General features: G+C 35.2%; 1 protein-coding gene across 3 annotated transcripts in view; it reads left to right on the top strand.

The window, feature by feature from the left end:
• Positions 1–17,692, top strand: part of ASCC3 (activating signal cointegrator 1 complex subunit 3) — a 259,113-nt gene that overhangs the window by 109,367 nt on the left and 132,054 nt on the right. For all 3 annotated transcript variants that reach the window (XM_048935766.1, XM_048935767.1, XM_048935768.1), the window contains one exon: positions 2,451–2,522. In XM_048935766.1, the coding sequence (XP_048791723.1) occupies positions 2,451–2,522 (72 nt within the window). The remainder of the gene's footprint in view (positions 1–2,450; positions 2,523–17,692) is intronic.

The raw sequence follows: 17,692 nt of genomic DNA, 5'->3' as shown, positions 1-17,692 counted from the left end.
AAGTACAGGAGGAGGATTACTTCCCTAGTCCTCCTCACCACACCATTCGTGATACAAGCCAGGATGCCCTTGGACTTCTTGGCCCCCTGGGCACATTGCTGGCTCATATTTAGCCAACTATCCATCAGTTACTTACCAATGTCCCTTTCTGTCAGGTTGCTTTCCATCCACTCCTCCCCAGGCCTGTAGGGTTGCCTGGGTTTGTTGTGACCAAAATGCAGGACCCGACACTTGGCCCTATTGAAACTCATACAGTTTACCTTGGACCATCGATCCAGTCTATTCCTCTGTAATGCCTTTCTATCTTCAGATCAACACTCACTTCCAGTTTGGTATCATCTGCAAACTTACTGGAGGTGCACTCAATCCCCTCATCGAAATCATTGATAAAGATGTTGAACAGGAGTGGCCACAATACCGAGCCCTGAGGGATACCACTTGTGACTGGCCGCCAACTGGATTTGACCACATTTACTCCAACTCTTTGGGCCCAGCCATCCAGCCAGTGTTTCACCCAGCAGAGCATATGCCTACCCAACCATGGGCAGCTAGCTTCTTCATGGATATTATTTGTTCCTTCAAGTAGATGCTTTGCTACAGCTTTTAGCTTTCTGAAAAACCTCCCCAAGAATTTCAAGCAAATGAATGACTTATCAACTCACATGCAAACTGCAGGCAAGCCTTCTTCAACAGCAATAACAGCAGCCTCTTAATCATAGCCATTTTAGGTATTTCAAGTGGACACAGCATATTTTCTCAGGCTTTTAGTATACAGGAATTTGATACGTTTCCAATTCTGTGAACAATTCTTCTGTGAACAAATCATGCTGAAGTTTGGCATACTTATTTAGTTCTGGATTCCACTAAAAAGACTGTCTATTGCAGTCTGATGATATGATAGGACACCTTCTTCATTCAAGTTGTGGCAAAAGCTTTCAAATCTCTCTGAGCTGCTGCTGGCATCTAGACCACTTCTCCGTGGTAATCTGGGCATCTGGAAGAGGCCCTGTCAGCCTTGCAAAACTCAGTGGAGGGAAGTTCTTGCTTTAGATGCTAATGTTGCTCACTGAAGTTCTGCTAAAGATACTTAGGCTAGCACTAAAGCTTTTCTTCAGGGCATGATTTAAGATGTCTGTGAAAGCTCAGCTGAACATTTGCTTTGGTGACTTGGCATTTCAGTTATATAGGATTTGCTCTTAATTCTGTTGAATATATGTAACACTGTGGCTATTTATGATGTCAGCTCATCCATATTTTAGTTATGTATTCTTAATTGAGACTTGTAATGATGGTGTCTCCCTCATCTGGATTAGATATGCAGAACACATTTTGTATATCTTCTGGTGTATTTATTATGCATAGAAATTAGCCAAGGAAATTCTTAAAACTTGTTATTTTGAAATTGTGGCAGCATATGGAACCAAGGCTAAAATTTGCCTTCTTCAGTTGAAGATCTATTAATGTCAGATATATGCATCGTCCAATCCATTTCTTTTAATTAAAAAAGACTTTCTGTCTGATGCTAGATAATTAAGTAATCTGGATATTATTAATCTAGATATATCTGGAGTTGTTAGTTTTTTCTGTATATGTATGTTTTCCTCTTTACACATAAATGGAAAGAATGTGTGAAGTTGTGTTTGTATATATATACGTCCTTATGTATGTTTATACACTGCCCTTTTACACTTCTCCATAATAATTTTCACTCTTTATTTGAAAAATAATTAATTGAAATGCTAACCTTTCATTTTCAGACCAGCTGGACTGGCTATTTATCTCTTGCACACACTGCCATCTTTCTCATGTTTTTACTATTATTCATGTGTTATGGCAAATATGAACATTCTCTCATTCCCACTGAAGCTCTTGAAGCTATGTTTTTACAACTTTCAGCTATTCCAGATAACAGAATCTGAAGCATTTTATTTATCCATAATTGCAACTTCTGTACATGGTACTCCCACTTTTTCCCACGTCTGACTCAAATGTGAGCAAAGTTCTTTTTTCTTGACGAAAAGCTAGGAATTAGTAATTGCATGGACATTAAGATCTGCTTGTAAAACTGCATTTATGTAGTACAAAATGAAAGTATTTATTTGAAGTTTGGTTGTGTATTGAATGGATTATTCCATCAGTATCCAATAGTGGTATGATTTCTTATCTATGGAACACATAAAGAACAGAGCTGGATTACCTCCCTTTAATCATTGAACGAAATAACCAAGTCATGTAAACTTTTATCCACTGCCCTTTTTTGTATTTTGTCTGCTTATTTTCGTGATCTATTTGTGAATTATTATTAATAATAATAAACTATTGTTAGTACTGAAGATCAGTATAGTGTAAATTTCATTGCACAGTACATTTTTTTTATCGGGTCACTATTATTTGCTTTACATGAAATAGAACATATATATGGCATATAAGGCATAATGTTTACTTTGCAGGTGCAGCAGCTGAATCATATGGATGAAGTATGTTATGAAAATGTGCTGAAGCAAATAATGGCTGGTCACCAGGTATTTATTTTTTTACTTTAATTTGCATTCAGAACACATATAAAGAAATTAGTTTTGATCATTATAGTGTCTGGAGATATTTATTTATTTATTATTTATTATTTATTATTTATTATTTATTATTTATTATTTATTATTGTCTCGAGATATTTAAAACCTGCCTGGACACTTTCCTTTGCAACCTCCTGTAGGGAGCCTACTTTAGCAGGGTGGTTGGATTAGATGATCTCCAAATGTCCTTTCCAACTGCTGTGGTTTTGTGATTCTTTGAATCTGTGCATAAAAGAAGAAAACGTACAGTGATGCTAAGAACTGCACATTTTTCTTCTTTCACAGAAATTTCAGATTAAGGTGTTATTTTAAAAGTTGAACAGTTAATTTATGACTTTTGGGAAAAAATTCTTCAGCAGCACCTTAGTTATCCTGCTCCCTCTGGCTGAACATCATTGTTCCACTTACCTTCTGTTGTTACTGTCTGCTACTGGTGCTATATTCAATAAGGTTTTAATGAAATAATGAAGATTGTATATGGAAATGCTGATACTTGCCTGAAGGAAGATTAACAAAATTTGTTGGCTTCACTAAAGAAACTTCAGTTTATTTTTTCCTCATGATCTGTTGTGTACACCAAATTCCTTACAATGAGGTAGGTTTAGGTGCTTGTATTTTACTACTTATGTTTTTTTGTGTCTTTTTACTTGCTGTAGAAGAACCTGTAAGTAGCAGTTTATTACACTCAGTATGTCTAAATAAGTAACATATCTTACATTCCAGGCCAGAAGTTGTATGCTCTTTCAGAATATTTATCACACCTTTCTGCTCCTCTCTTCTCTTAATACTGAGGGGAAAATAGCTATTAAAATTTATAGTAGTACTTTTAAAAGTAAAATAAAGCTCAAATACAATAATTTAATTCTAGCAGATGATGCTTTGTACTTACTTAGCACAGCTCTCCTTGAGAATAGTTTTAGTTCCTGACAGATTGAATGCATTACTGTTTTAAGGCGTGTGTTACAGCTGAAAAAGGTCAAGTGAAAAACTTTAGTCTCCATAGCATTACTGTTTCACTAGCTGAGACAGTAGTTGATCTCAACTTCTGAAAATTGTATTTCAAGCCAACAACAAATAAGCAGTGTATTTTCACACAAAGCAGAAGTCTCATTTCCTTTATGGTATAAAAAACTGTTTGATTTCAGAACGGTTTTGTTGATATGATTCACTAGATTGTGAATGTTAAGCATTTTCTTTGCTTGAAAATGTTTGTTTTGAGTACGGTACATACTGAGTATAGCTACCCTGTGGTAAATATGCTGCTTAAATTGATGAAGACAGCATAGCTTGCTGGCAGCGAAAATTCAGTACAAATATTGTTCTTTGATGATAATTCAGTGTAAAAATTTAAATATGCTGAATATATATACATGCAAGCTGAATTCAGTAAAATAAATGTAAATGTGGCATTTCAAAAAGTTATAGTAATGTTTAATGATAATTTAGAGCAATTGTATCAAGAACAGATGTATATGTCAAGAAGGAACAACATTTGAGCTATGTTACAGAACTCTTACACATTCATGTACCAACCAATTAAATTGGAGTTTTTTGTTTGTTTGTTTGTTTTCCACATTATTGAAAGCATATTTGTCTTTACAATTATGAAACTAACACTCATATCGTGAAATGATGACAGTGGTATGCAATCTTTCATAATACAGAACTAAGCGTGTCAACTTATTCTTTAGTACAATTAATTATAATTTGTAATATTGAATCGTATAGTAAAAATGAGGGATTTCTTTCTTTTAATGAGTATACTCCAACAAATTATGTGTTCAGTATACTAACTGTAGATGTTTGTTTCTTAAAAAAAGAAAGTAATATAATATAATATAAAATAATATAATAGAAGAAATACTTGTTCCATAGTGAAGGACGAATACTGTGCTAGGAAGGTTTTCAGTAGTGTCTTCAAATAATTTTGCAACTAGGATGTTATATTTTGAGGTTATCACCTTTTTCTGATTTACTTAGTCTTTAGAAATCTATTGTCTTGAGTCCAGTTTTATTCTAGTCTGTTACCAATCTGTCCTGTAACCTTTCCTAGCTTTTTTTTTAAGTTATCCTTTAAACTTATGCTTGTTTAAATTCTGTTTATGTGTAAAGTTTCTTTGCTTTTTAACAAAGTTGGTGGTTTCTAAATATTCTTCTAACAAAAATCACAGAATTATAGCATTGTTCAGTTGGAAGAGACCTTGAAAACCATCCAGTTCCAACCCCGTGCCCCCCTGCAGGGATATCTTTGACTAGATCAGTTCACTCATAGCCCAGTTCAGCCTAGCCTTGGACAACCATGGATGAGACATCCACGGTTTCCGTGGGCAGCCTGTTCCAGTGCCCCACCACACTCTGAGTAAAGAATTTCTATTTAACACCTATCCTTAATCTCCCCTCTTTTAGTTTAAAACCATGCTTCCTTGTTCTGCCACTATCTGCCTGCATAAAATGTCTGCCTCCCTGCTGTTTATTAGCTCCTTTTAAGCACAGAAAGACAGCAATATGGTCTCCCTGGATCCCTCTCTTCTCCAGACTGAACAAGCCCAGCTTGCTCTTCATAGGAGAGGTGTTACAGCCCACTGATCGTTTTCCTGGCCATGCTCTGGACCCAGTCCAACAGCTCTATGTCTTTCTTGTTGTGGGGGCCCCAAGCCTGGGGCCTAATGAGAGCAGAGTAGAGGGGGACATTCACCACCCTTTCCCTGCTGGCCACCTCTCCTTTAATGCAGCCTGGAATACAGTTAGCTTTCTGTGCTGCAAGTGCACGCTACTGGCTCATGTCATGCTTTTCATCCACTGAGAAACCCCAGGTTCTTCATGGCAGGGCTGCTCTCAATGTCTGCTCCCAGTCTGTCATTACGTTTGGGATTGCCCCAACCCAAGTGTAACTCTTTGCACTTGGCCTTGTTGCACTTCATTAAGCTCATGTGGGTTCACTTTTCAAGCTTAAGCAGAATGCTTTGGATGATGTCCTTTCCTTCTCTTATACCAACTGCACCACTCAGCTTCGTGTCATCTGCAAATTTGCCAGCAGTGCACTCCACCCTGATATCTAGGTCACTGGTAAACATGCATTGATAAAGAGCACCAGTCCCAAGACAGACCCCTGGGGGACACTACCTGGGCTCACCAGCAACTACCTAGACATAGAACTGTTCACCATAGCACTCTGTCTGCAACACTGCGAGATCATGTTGGGCTTCTAATTAATCAACACATCCAAGTCCAAGGCTGCTCTCTGTTCTCCACCCAGTCGGTATTTTTGCTCAAGACCCATGACCCATGAACAGGACCATACACTTGGCCTTTCTGAACTTCATGAGATGCATACCATCTCCTTCAATATATAAAAAAAATTCCACAGCAGTTGTTTTTCTAAATTGAATTCAAGAAATTGTTGGAATTTTGTAACTCTTGAGGCAGTAATATGTGACAGGCATAGATTTCATTATCATTGCTCTGGAGAACCACAAAGCTGAGTATTCTATCTTTATGTATATATTCTATCTTCTTGTAAGAAAGAAATACAGAATCAGAGAAAAATGTATTTTCTCATGTTCCATGAGTTAGTGTGCACTCTCCAATGGCCATCAAATATTGTCTCTTTTAAGATTTTTACTAGCCTTTTGAATGTCTTAAATTAAATTCAGTACTTTTTTGTTTACATCCTGTTCTGTTTTCTCATTTTGAAAGAATTCTTACATGCTGAAAAGGAATCATTTATTTGTATGTAAGTCATACTGACGTTCCTCTGTCTTATGTTATATTCTGAGGCATGTCTGAAGTGGTATGTTCATGTGTTTTAATAAATGCGTGTGTTTTCATTTTTTAAGACTAAGGTTGGTGGGAGGTAGCTGCATGCTACAGACATGTGTTCTGGCAGATGGAGAGGATCTTTTTATGTTGATTTTTCAACATTCATACTCTGCAAGACTTCATGCTCTTCCTGGCTACTGGGAAATTAAGAGTTGGTGATTCAGCCTTTAATTTTGATCCATCTGCTCAAACTAATGAGATACTTCATTTGTAGGCTTCGCTTTGAATTACCAAATGCAACTGAAGCTGTAACATTTGTCTTATAGCGCAACTCTCCTCTTGTTCAACTTGACAAAAGATGTAATGATAAATGTTTGCCTACAGTTTTCTGGGGATTTTGTAATAGCAACACTTTGTGGTGACTGGAGAATATCAGAAAAGGTTTCCAGGAGCTTTTTATGGCAGTGTGCTCTTTTTGTAGGCTTCCTAACAATGTAGATCTTCATTAGGATATTTCCCTGTTAAATCCTACCTCTTAAGATTGTGTTAAGTGAGATTTGAACTCAAAAAAGGAAACTCTTCTTTTTTTTCAGTGTCTTTCTGTGCTTGGTACAATCTGGTGAATATTTATTTTAATGTCATTTCTTCAAGTTTCTATTTTCTTATATTGTCTACAGGTATGTTAGAGCCTCTTGGAGTGATTTGCACTTTTGGAGTTGTATTTCTAGCTCTTAGTAAACCGAAGATCCTTTAAACAGAGGGGGAAAAAGTGACAATGCACACTATATATCAGAGAATGTGACCCCATACTCAATTAGAGATAGAATGTTTCTACCAGTGTTTTTCTAGAATAACTGAGGGATACCATTCACTCAAAGACTGCCTCATCAAAAATTATCATTCCCTCTGCTGATTATAGCTATCTTTTGTCAGACAGTCAGCAGGAGTGAATCACAGGCATTAACAGCATTAGTTCAGCTACAGGGCTGAAAAAGCTTCTTAACGTTTTACAGACCTGTGAGAAGGACACCTAATGCCAGAGAGTTCTGGGGAGTGGTTAGCACCTTTCTCAGGCAGCCTGCAGAAAACCTCACAAGGTCAGCAAAGGCAGGGACTGAATACGATATGTATCAACATCATTTTTTTATATAAAGTGAAATATTGCATTGCTATCCAGTCTCAAACAATGCATATCCTAGTGTCCTTATCTTCACAATGTATGAGGTAGAAATAACCCTTGTCATTGTATGCTTTGAGAAATAATACGATGCTTTTAGGAGTGTTGACGAATAACATAATGTTTTTAAGATTTTTTTTCACCTCAGAAACATATGATTCTAACTACACTATATTGCATTCTCCAAAAATATTAAGTTGTTGCACTTCCCAAGGCTCAGTTTTTTAAGATAATGTCTGAGGGAAATAACTCTTCCTGACTCTGGCCATCTCTGTTGCTTTATTGGCTCACTTCTGGTGTATATTCTGCTGTTATTGACCTTTTGCTGTTTTATCCCACTGCCTTGGATGCAAAGACAGTGTTGATCATGTTTCTCTCTTTGTCCCATCACCTCTTAAACATTTTTGCTACTATTCATTTTATTAATTGATAATAACCTTTCACTTTATTTTGTAAGATGAAAAGCCTCTGAAAATGTGAAATTACTTAAGATTTATTTTTTTTACACTATGAATTAGAATGAGAGTTGCTGAAATTCCTTGAAAGATTTCAGAGAAAGTGCTTCCTGAAGCAGCACTTGTAAACCCCCCATGCTTTTGCCACACTCCCCAAACTACTTATCTCTTCCTTTTCTGCAATCTTTTTTTTTTCATAGTTGGTTCTCTTTGGTTCTACTTAAACCTTCAAAAGAAATTGTGTGTTCTCTTTTCTCTTTGATGTGGTTTCAGCAGGTCTCTTGCACTTACTCTTGGCATCTTGCTTTCCTCTCTGTTTCAATTTGTTTTCTCCCTAAAATTCAGTACTCTGTTACTCCATTTTGTCTTCAGCCACAGGCATCTGAGTTTTAGTGTGGGTTCCTTACCTAATGTGCTTTGCTAATTTGCCATTTTAGTTGTTCATTACAGTTTTCATCTTGGAGTACCTTTAAGGAGTTTAAGGAGTACCTTTAGCATTCTCCCATCTAAGGAGTTTAAGGAGTACCTTTAGCATTCTCCCATCTACTCAAATTTTTTTTGTCAATTTTTAAGAAAATGAGTGTTTCATTTTCCACTGCTTTTGATAATTTTCTGTGCAACTCTCAGATGATATAATATCTGTTTTAACTCTGGTTCTCAGTGAAACGGAATTTGATATTTTCAATTCATAACAAAAACTAGCTGTTCAATGGAAGCCCTGAAATCTTTCTGTGGTTCTCATTCACCTGGCTGCCTGTGCAAGCATTGAGACTCAATGTGTCAGCACTTTCAGTAGTGAGTAGTTATCATAGGCATACAAGAAATAGTTTCAGAATTCAAGGAAGAGCTTTTCTGCTGGCCAATAATGCCCATGTTGTCATTTGCAAAGAATATGGATTTCTGCAACAGCAAATACCAATTGAAAGGCTCATCACAACTTAAAAATTGATATTACTACATATTTGTGCCATAGCGTTAACTCTTGTGCAAGCAGCCAATAGGAACTGTAAAGCAGTGGAGAGATGAATTTAGAGTTAAGGTCTTATAAGCTTTACTGCTGAGACTGGAAATGTGGAGGAAAACTTTTTTAAAAAGGAGAACAGCCATAGACAGAACCATCCATTCTTGATGCACTGTGAGTGGTGATCTTCACCCTACCCATTTTTTGCTTATTTCATTTCACTGTTCTTAACAATCTTTTCAAGAAAGGTGTGGAGATTTGTTTGTTTGTTTGTTTGTTTTTGTTGTTGTTTTTCCCCAATTACCTTCCTGTCAGTTCCTGCTCTTCTACTTTGAACAAGTTTAGGTTCTGCTGGCTTCTGTCTGTTATCATTTCACAGTTGCCATTTTTTACAGCATTGTGACAACTGCTTCTAATATGCATACCTATGGCATCTTTGCTATTTATCTTGTAAAACGAAGTGTGAGTGTTTTGTTGATGCGCAGAATGCAGCCATGATACTTGTGAAATTCTTAATTAATGCATGGTTAGTATGCAGTTTTGTAAAGATTAAACTTGCTGTATTAATTAGAATTTACATACTTAGTTAAAATAGTTCTATACCACTATCCTGCATTTATTTCTTTAGAAAAAATATTGAGATACTACCTATGTACTTTTTAAAATCATAGAAAAAAATTGAATTTTTTTGCACAAATTATTAATACTTCATTCTTTCAAATTGATATTGTTGATATCACAGGTCAAAAACAGATTATGCTTGAATTTATATATTCAAAACTGTTTTTGTTTGCTATTTATTACATATGAAAGATTCACTGTTTGTAATTGTTCTCTTTTTCTAATAATTGACTTTAACTTTGCGATACTACAAAGTGTCAACTGATTTTTCTTGAAATGTTATCTTAAGCCAAAAAAGAAAGACTGAGTAATTATTCTAAATCTGTTATATTAAATTGTCAGGACTGAATTTGACAGTTATTAATTTCATCTGTAAAAATGATGGATTAAATTTCTTTATTATCAGTTTTCCAACTGTTATTTGGTTGCAGAAGCCATTTGAAGATAAAAGTTTCATAAGCTTGGTTACTGCAACTGTTGACAATCCTTTTATAGCTATGTTCTAAGATAAGATTTCATAAAACATTGCTTTTTAGAGGTCTCTCGGGAACTTCGTATCTTGAAAATTAAGCTTGCCTTAGTCTTCTTTATGGGTTATATAGTGTATAGAGCACACTTTGGACAATTAATTATGTAAAGTTACTGGGTTCGTTAAAATTTGTTATTTATCCTATTAGTGTCTGGACTTCCATTTAATAGCCTAAAAAAGTTCATTTAAGTCTACTTGAGTTTTGGTGGTTTTATATCTATACAGATCACTTCTAATACAGGTGCAGTTTATTTGCATATACATAGTGTTTATATATGCAGACGTAGGTAAATGTGAAGTGATAAGGTAAATGGTCAAGCAAGATTATGGCTAGTCTCTTTAGATATTATTTCCATGTCAGCTCATGGCCTGGGATACTTTAGAGCATTTTCTGTAGAATTTCTTGTGTAGTTTCTGCATGATCAGGGACCATTAATATGTGTATTTCATAGAATCATAAGATCACAAGATTGAAAGGACCTACAAAATCATCTAGTACGGGTGTACTCCCATTGCTACCAGAAGCTACTAAACCATGTATCGTAGCTCCTCATCCAGACACCAATTTTCTTTTTTTCCTTTTTTTTTTTTTTTTTCCCTTTAATTAAATAACAGATCAACTAATGTAGGGACTTTTATGTTCTGCAACTTCATGATTTATTTATGCACTCCATGATAACTGCCTTTTGCAATTTTAAGGATATGATTGTTACTATAATCTTATGCCTGGATAAATAAAACTTCCTATCTTACTTTAATTAAAAATCCTCATTTGGTGTGCTAGCTATGTAGATGATACCCTTCAAAAAAATTTTATGTACCAGATGTTTCATGCTATTGTCAAATGAGATGTACGTATCATTTTTCCATTATATTTTCTAGTCAAATCTCTTTAGCTTTAAACATTTATTATCGTGTCAGCTGTCTATATGAACAGCTGAAAAATGGCTGGAATGGATGTTCTAACAAGTTACGCACGTGATGACCCTTAATTCTTCAATCTGATAGTCTTCTAAATGTTTGCATGCTATATTTGTGTGCCTCCTGCTGATTTTTGCTATCTACATTTTAAATTGTCTCTATATTTGTACTCAGATGTTCACTATGAATTTATGAAGACCAAAGGTACAAATTTATTTTCCTTCCAATAGTTATGATTTCACAAATTATTTGGTACATGTCTATAATCTCACAGCTACACAGTGATGTCTGTATTTGCAATGCTACTACTTAAGGTGGCAATTGCTCCTATTTAGAATTTCTATTATTCTGATATTAACGAATCATAAAAATCAAATTTGATTCCAAATGAGTAATTTCTTGTAGCCTAAAATTATATTCAAAAGAAATACTATGTAGTTACTCTACAGTTGACTGTCCAGAGCAATCTTGTCTTTCGTGGATGATCTAAGCAACAAGTTACAGATGTGCAACTTGGATATTACCAGTTCTGTCTGTCCCATTACAGCCTGTGATAGAGGCAGCTAGAGCATTCTTGCAGCTTAATGTTGTAAATTTTACTAGTTCTAGGTTAACAGCTCTGTTTCAAACACAGGGATGCAGACTACTAGTGGTCTAGAAGATTGTGGGAAAGTCTGGGTATTCATATTAACTCTGTATTGTTCTTCATGAGGAGTTTAACGACAAGGAAAAATGATACTGAAGAAGAAATGCTGAAGGTAGGCAGTGGTCTGAAGCTTTTGAAAATCCATGTTTACTGTAGTCCTTGAAGAAATCAGTGTGTGTTTTGTGTAACAGAATATCAACTAACAAGCATCCTAATTATCATCAAATTTTTGTAAATTATTCAAAATGTAACCAAATAACTACTCTCCACCAAGACATGGTGACTATCATAGACTTTTTCAGAGTTGCCACCAAAGAATCCCATAGAAATTTCATTAGTGTTTTTATTTGAAATAGAGGATGCTGTAAAAAATATGTTATTTGGAGGAGTCAGTGAGGATGGGAAATAACAAATCTTTATTAAGATGCTAATATGCATCAGGAAATTTCTTTAGATTTTAAACTTGTTTTCACTTTCTGGAACTGGATATTTCTTACATACATAGCTCTCTGGTGTTGATAGTTTCTTTATAATTAGTGATGATACGATTCCAGAATATGTTACAGTCATATATACTGTCATATCCTTAATCATGAGGTATTTAAAATTTCCTTATTTAGGATACAACACCTTAAGAAGATCTAGGTGTTTAAAGTAGGGCTTACAAGGTATGTCTAATTATTCTATCACAGTTGACTATTGTTCGTAAAGTGCCACATCCTTTAAATTCTTTGTAACTTTATTAAGCTTTGTATTAAAAATGTCGCTTAATACTTGAAGTTGTTTCTTCTCTGGTTTAGAAAACCTATTTTTAGGGGCAAGGGGGAAAAGCTTTTGCATAGCAATATGTTTTTAAATAACACTGACAAGCAATAAACTAGAAGACCTGACTGTTCTGTTCTTTAATTGTTTATTAGACTTTGTATGTTTTGACTCTTACAAAACCAGAAGATACAGAAGTTGCCTTGATAATTTACTCTTAATTTGCTGAAGTATAAAGTATGGGAATAGATATCCAGTATCTCCTTTGTTCCCTTCCTGAATAGAATTTGCATACTATTACTAGCTTCAGGGTTATTCTTACGTATTATAGACAGTGTATACTTAAGTATAGTTTTGGAAACATGAAAGGATAGGCTTTACAACTCTTATTCCAATGTGATAGTTGACAAAAATAGAATTTATTATAAGGAAGAAACATAGAAACGTATGTATTTTGTGAAGTTAGAACAGCTGATGTCAGGCCAGGACAAAAGGAAATGCTTGAAAGAAATTCTTGCATGATCTTGTTTAGCTAAAAAAAGATGCAGTGAAAAAGCTGTGCACAATTTTGAATAACAATTGTCATTCAAGTCCATTGGCATCTGTAAAAATGCAATTGTTAGCTGCCTAATGACATATATTTGCATAGTAATGGACTAGCTGTTCTTGCTTAATTTTCTATGCAAGAATAGATCTTGCTATTTCTATTTCTATCCTGTCAATTAAAATCCAAAATAATTTCTACTACCTGTAGGAGTCAGTAAAATATTGTTTGTTTGTCTTAGTGAATAATTTACATTCTATTTCAATTTTCATTGTGTACATTTTTGCTCTGTATTCTGTAAAGTTAACTCTTCATGCTGTTTTGCAGAAATACCATATTTTGGAACCTTTTTTTTCTGTGTTAGGCATTTCTAGGCTTAGTGCATTATGGTAATGAAAGATTTTATCTTTCACCTTCTTCTCCCTTTGACTCAGAGTGTTTTTGTTTGTGCTTTTGGTTTGGGGAGTAATCAATTACTGTATAAATCTAATAAAGTTAAAATAAATTACCCTGAAATGCATGGAAATAAAATTAATTTGAACTAAGTATTAACTTCCTACAATTTAAATTTATTTGACTAAATCTACAAATCGAAGATAGCGTAGATCATGTTACATTGTTCTGAAAGGTTTTCTGTTAGTATCAAGAAATCTATAGTATAGCACTGATTCCATAACTGAGCTTCCAGAGTAAATCAAAATATGAAGCTAGATCATAAATACAAGTGTTTGGAAATTTTAAAGTAACTCATTTTAACAGTAATTTTAAAATTCCAAATCAACCAAAAACCAATCAACACACATAAACAAAAAATATGTTACTGTTCTATATCTTTCAAGGCAGAATCATTATGTTTCATATGGTTAAATACTTTTTATCAAGAAGCATCCTTTCTTTATTGATGTTGCATACACAGTCTGCTTTTTCAATTTAAGTGTTTTGTGTTATCGTGCTTAATGCTTGAGGCTTACTGTAGAACTTTCTGGGTCCAAAACTCTTAACCATAGGTTCGAATGGTAGTGACATCATGCCCCTAATCCTTTCATTTCCATATTGTGGCAGAAGATACTATATGATGTTTTGCATCACCACTTCTGTGTGTTGAACAAAAAGGAAAAATTAGGCATCTGCGTCCAGAAGCTGAGGTCTCATTGAGATCACAGGAGGTCACAAAATTAACTGCTGCAATAGGTGGGAGCAGGCTTTTTAACAAGGTCAGGCCAGTATAGCAGGGAGTTTGCCTGTATGTGAGAGCACAGCAAGGATACCTGGACTTAGAAACAGATGGTAGTCCAACTGAGAATTTATGAGTAGGATTAGTAGGTAGACATACATGTGCAGTATTGTTGCGGGAGTTTATTACAGACCAACTGTCCAGGAAAAAGAAGTAGCTACAGCCTTATTGAAAAAAGTAGATATCATTTCATAACCACAGACTGTGATCTTTCTGGGGTCTTTACCACCCCACTATCTTCTGGAGAGTCAATACAGCAGGGCAAAAACAATCCCAGAATTTTCTGCATTGCATTTGTGACAACTTTTAGCATGGGTAATTCAGGAGTTGAGGAGTGCTAACATTCTGATGAACCTTGTGCTGAGATGTACTATGAAATCTTGGCAATCAGGATTCTAATGGAGACAACAAGGCAAAAAGCACAGACCTAGACTTTGAGGAAGTAGATTTTGGCCTCTTCCATTGCTTGGAAGAATTCCATGAAAGATGGCTTTGAAGAGTCCATGAGAGCTGGTTGATTTTCAGGGATCATATCTGCCAAGCTCAAGAATGATCCATCCACGTGTGCAGAAAATCAAGCAAAGACAATGAAAGACCAGCATGGATGAGAAGAAAATTCTGGGGGAAAAAAAAAAGCTAATATAATAAAAGGAACCATATAGGAAGTTAAACTAGGGACAGGAGACACAAGAGGAATATAAAGGCACTGCCTCTGCTTGCTTGGAATAAGGTTAGGAAGGCCAAATCCTGCCTGGAGGTGAAGCTGGCTACAGATGGTAAAGGGCAGGAGGAAGGTCTTCTGCAAGTACCACAAAAGCAGAAGGAAGACTAGGGAAGATTAGGGCTGTCTGCTGAATGGGGCAGGAGTGTTGGTGACAAAGGACATAGAGAAGGCTACTCAATGCCCTCTTCACTTTTGTCTTAGATGGAAAGATCTGCCTTCTGGATTGACAAGTCCCTGAAAGAAATGGGAAGTCGTTGAGCAGACTTATCTTTCACTCACCCTTTTATAAGTCTGTGCAACTTGATGGGATTCACCCACAGTACTAAATGTTATGTTGATCTTTTAAAGACCTAGGTGGTTAGTGGAGGTCCCTGAGAGCTGAAAGAGAGCAAATGCCAGGGGAGATTCAGAGTGGATATTAAGAAAAAATTATTAGGAGGGGTGAAGCATTGGATCACAGACTGCCCATAGACATGGTGGAGTCACTGTCCTTGGAGGTTTTCAAGAAAAGGATAGATGTTGCATTGAATGACATGGTTTAGTGGTATGATAGTGGTGAGTTGACTGTTGGACTGGATGATCTTACTGATCTTTCCAACCTTTCTGACTCTATGAAATGTCATGCCTATTTTCAAAAAGGACAAAAAGAAAGATCAGGATAGCTACGGGTTAGTCTCTTGAATACCTGGAAAAGTGATAGTGAAAATAATTCTGGAAGACACTTCCAAGTGTGGGGAGAACAAGCAGGTGGGAAGAAATAGTCACAATGGCTTTATGTAGGGAAAATATAACAGAAATGAAAATTAACATGAAAGGTGTTAAAGTATTTCAGAATGTGTATGATAGTAGAATCTTTTTATATGGGTAGATTTAAAGTGTAGGAGACTATACAATGAAGGGCAGAGAGGAAGAAAATGAAGAAAGTTGTTCCAACATAATGTCCTTATTTTAGCTTTTAACATAGCATTCCATGAGCAGTAACAAAAAGGTGATTGAACATTACTTTCTAGTATTCATTAGGGTAGGTATGTCTTAAATGACAAACATTAAAACAAGTATAGCAAATAATAATAGGCAGATGTCTTTCTTGCAGGGAATTAAGAAAGTAGAATTGTTATCATTAGAAAAATGAGCAGTTCTGCTTTATGATAGTAAAAAATCTGTGTAAACTGAGTGGGTTTTAATACTCTTAAATGCCGGTATATCTAAATACTTTACATTGCTACTTATCTAATTATGTTATTAGGTTCCATTCAAATTATGTCAGAAACCCTAGTTGTTGTTTTAAGCAGAGCTGATCAGTGGTAGTTTGAGTGACAATTAAAACTTAACAGAGACAGCAATCACTGATAATCTATCAAGAGTTCAGAGTAGATTATATCACAACACAGTATTGATTAGTAGATGAGACATTTGATTTATTATTGTTGTGAATTATTCTTTTCCATTATTGTATATTATGATGTGTTTTTATTCCTTAACAGAATTTGCTGGCTTCTTTTTGAATGTACAGGGTTTTTCTAGTAGTGCTCCTGCTGAACTTTTTGAGTGTTTCTGAAGCCTAGAGTGGGAATGAAATTCCGATGTATATGATTTACTTTGCCGTGATGAGTAAATGTAGTCTGCTTTCAAATTGTCAAGAATTATTTTTCTATATGAAAGAAATAGTGTACAGAATGTCTCATTTACAGCCAGTTTTTAAGCAGTTTAATAGCCCTTCCATTTTCTGTATTGTAAAAGATCTTAATTCTCATAAAGGTTAAATCAGTATTTCTCTTAAGTCCAAGATGTAATTAAATGAACTTAATTCAGTTTCTGTTGCGTTGGTAAGTGACATAGCTTGTTCAGCTTTGTTGTTTTTCAATACTTGAAAAAACTTTTCAGTTTGAAAAATATAAAAATCTACTAAAATACAAGATTTTTGTGTTAAACTTTTTAAACTTCAGTATGGATTACCTTATTAAAAATTTCTATTTCATATACTTTATTCCATTAAGTTACTAATTCTGAATAGTGATCCTCATGAACTATTGTTGTGTCACCAAGGGGAAGGGGAAATAATACATATAAACAGTTGTGCCTTCATTTAGAACTCCATTTAGAACATTTAGAACTTCATTTAGGTAATCAAGCTATTCTGGTTTTGTGGTGAATGCTTTTGATCAAGAACTGCTAGTAAGTCATGTGTGTGGTTCTCATTAATATTTTGCTTAAAGTGTACTTTCCATTCTGTAGCTGTTAAGCACTAAAATTTTGAAGTTTGTCTTGGCAGTTGAGGGGAAGTCACAACACAAGTGGTAAACTGTTTTGTTATTTCTTAGAATTAGGGTAAGCATTAGCGAATTATATTTAGTTTTCCAGGTGACGGTTCTATTTAGTGAAGTGCTAAGGATGTCATTTTAACCTAGATCAAGGTAGTCAGCACTCCCTGGGGAGAAGTGAAGAAACTTCATTAGGAATTGAGTTTTGCAGAAGCTTGGGGGAAATTTCATTCTGTTATTCAGGGAAAAAAATGGATGGATAAATTGATCTGTCGATCAGTGTCCCTAGGTGTTCATTTTCAGTAGAAGTAGTAGTCAAGAATTGGATTCAAATAAAAGAACGTTTTTTAAGGACATAGCTGGGGAAAACAAAATAATGTCTTGAAGCTAAAATAAAGTGTATATTCCTATACTTGCATTAGTATGAACAGTGCTCTAATGGCAAGGCAGTAAAGCGCCTCAAAGAGTCAGTGTGCTTCTCCTAAAAGGTGAATGCACCATTTAGGAGCTGCTGTAGGGAATGCT

Source organism: Lagopus muta, chromosome 2 (genome assembly GCF_023343835.1).
Source record: "Lagopus muta isolate bLagMut1 chromosome 2, bLagMut1 primary, whole genome shotgun sequence".
Lineage (NCBI taxonomy): Eukaryota > Metazoa > Chordata > Aves > Galliformes > Phasianidae > Lagopus > Lagopus muta.
Note: the sequence above shows the minus strand (reverse complement) of the source record. Positions and strands in the feature narration are given on the sequence as shown.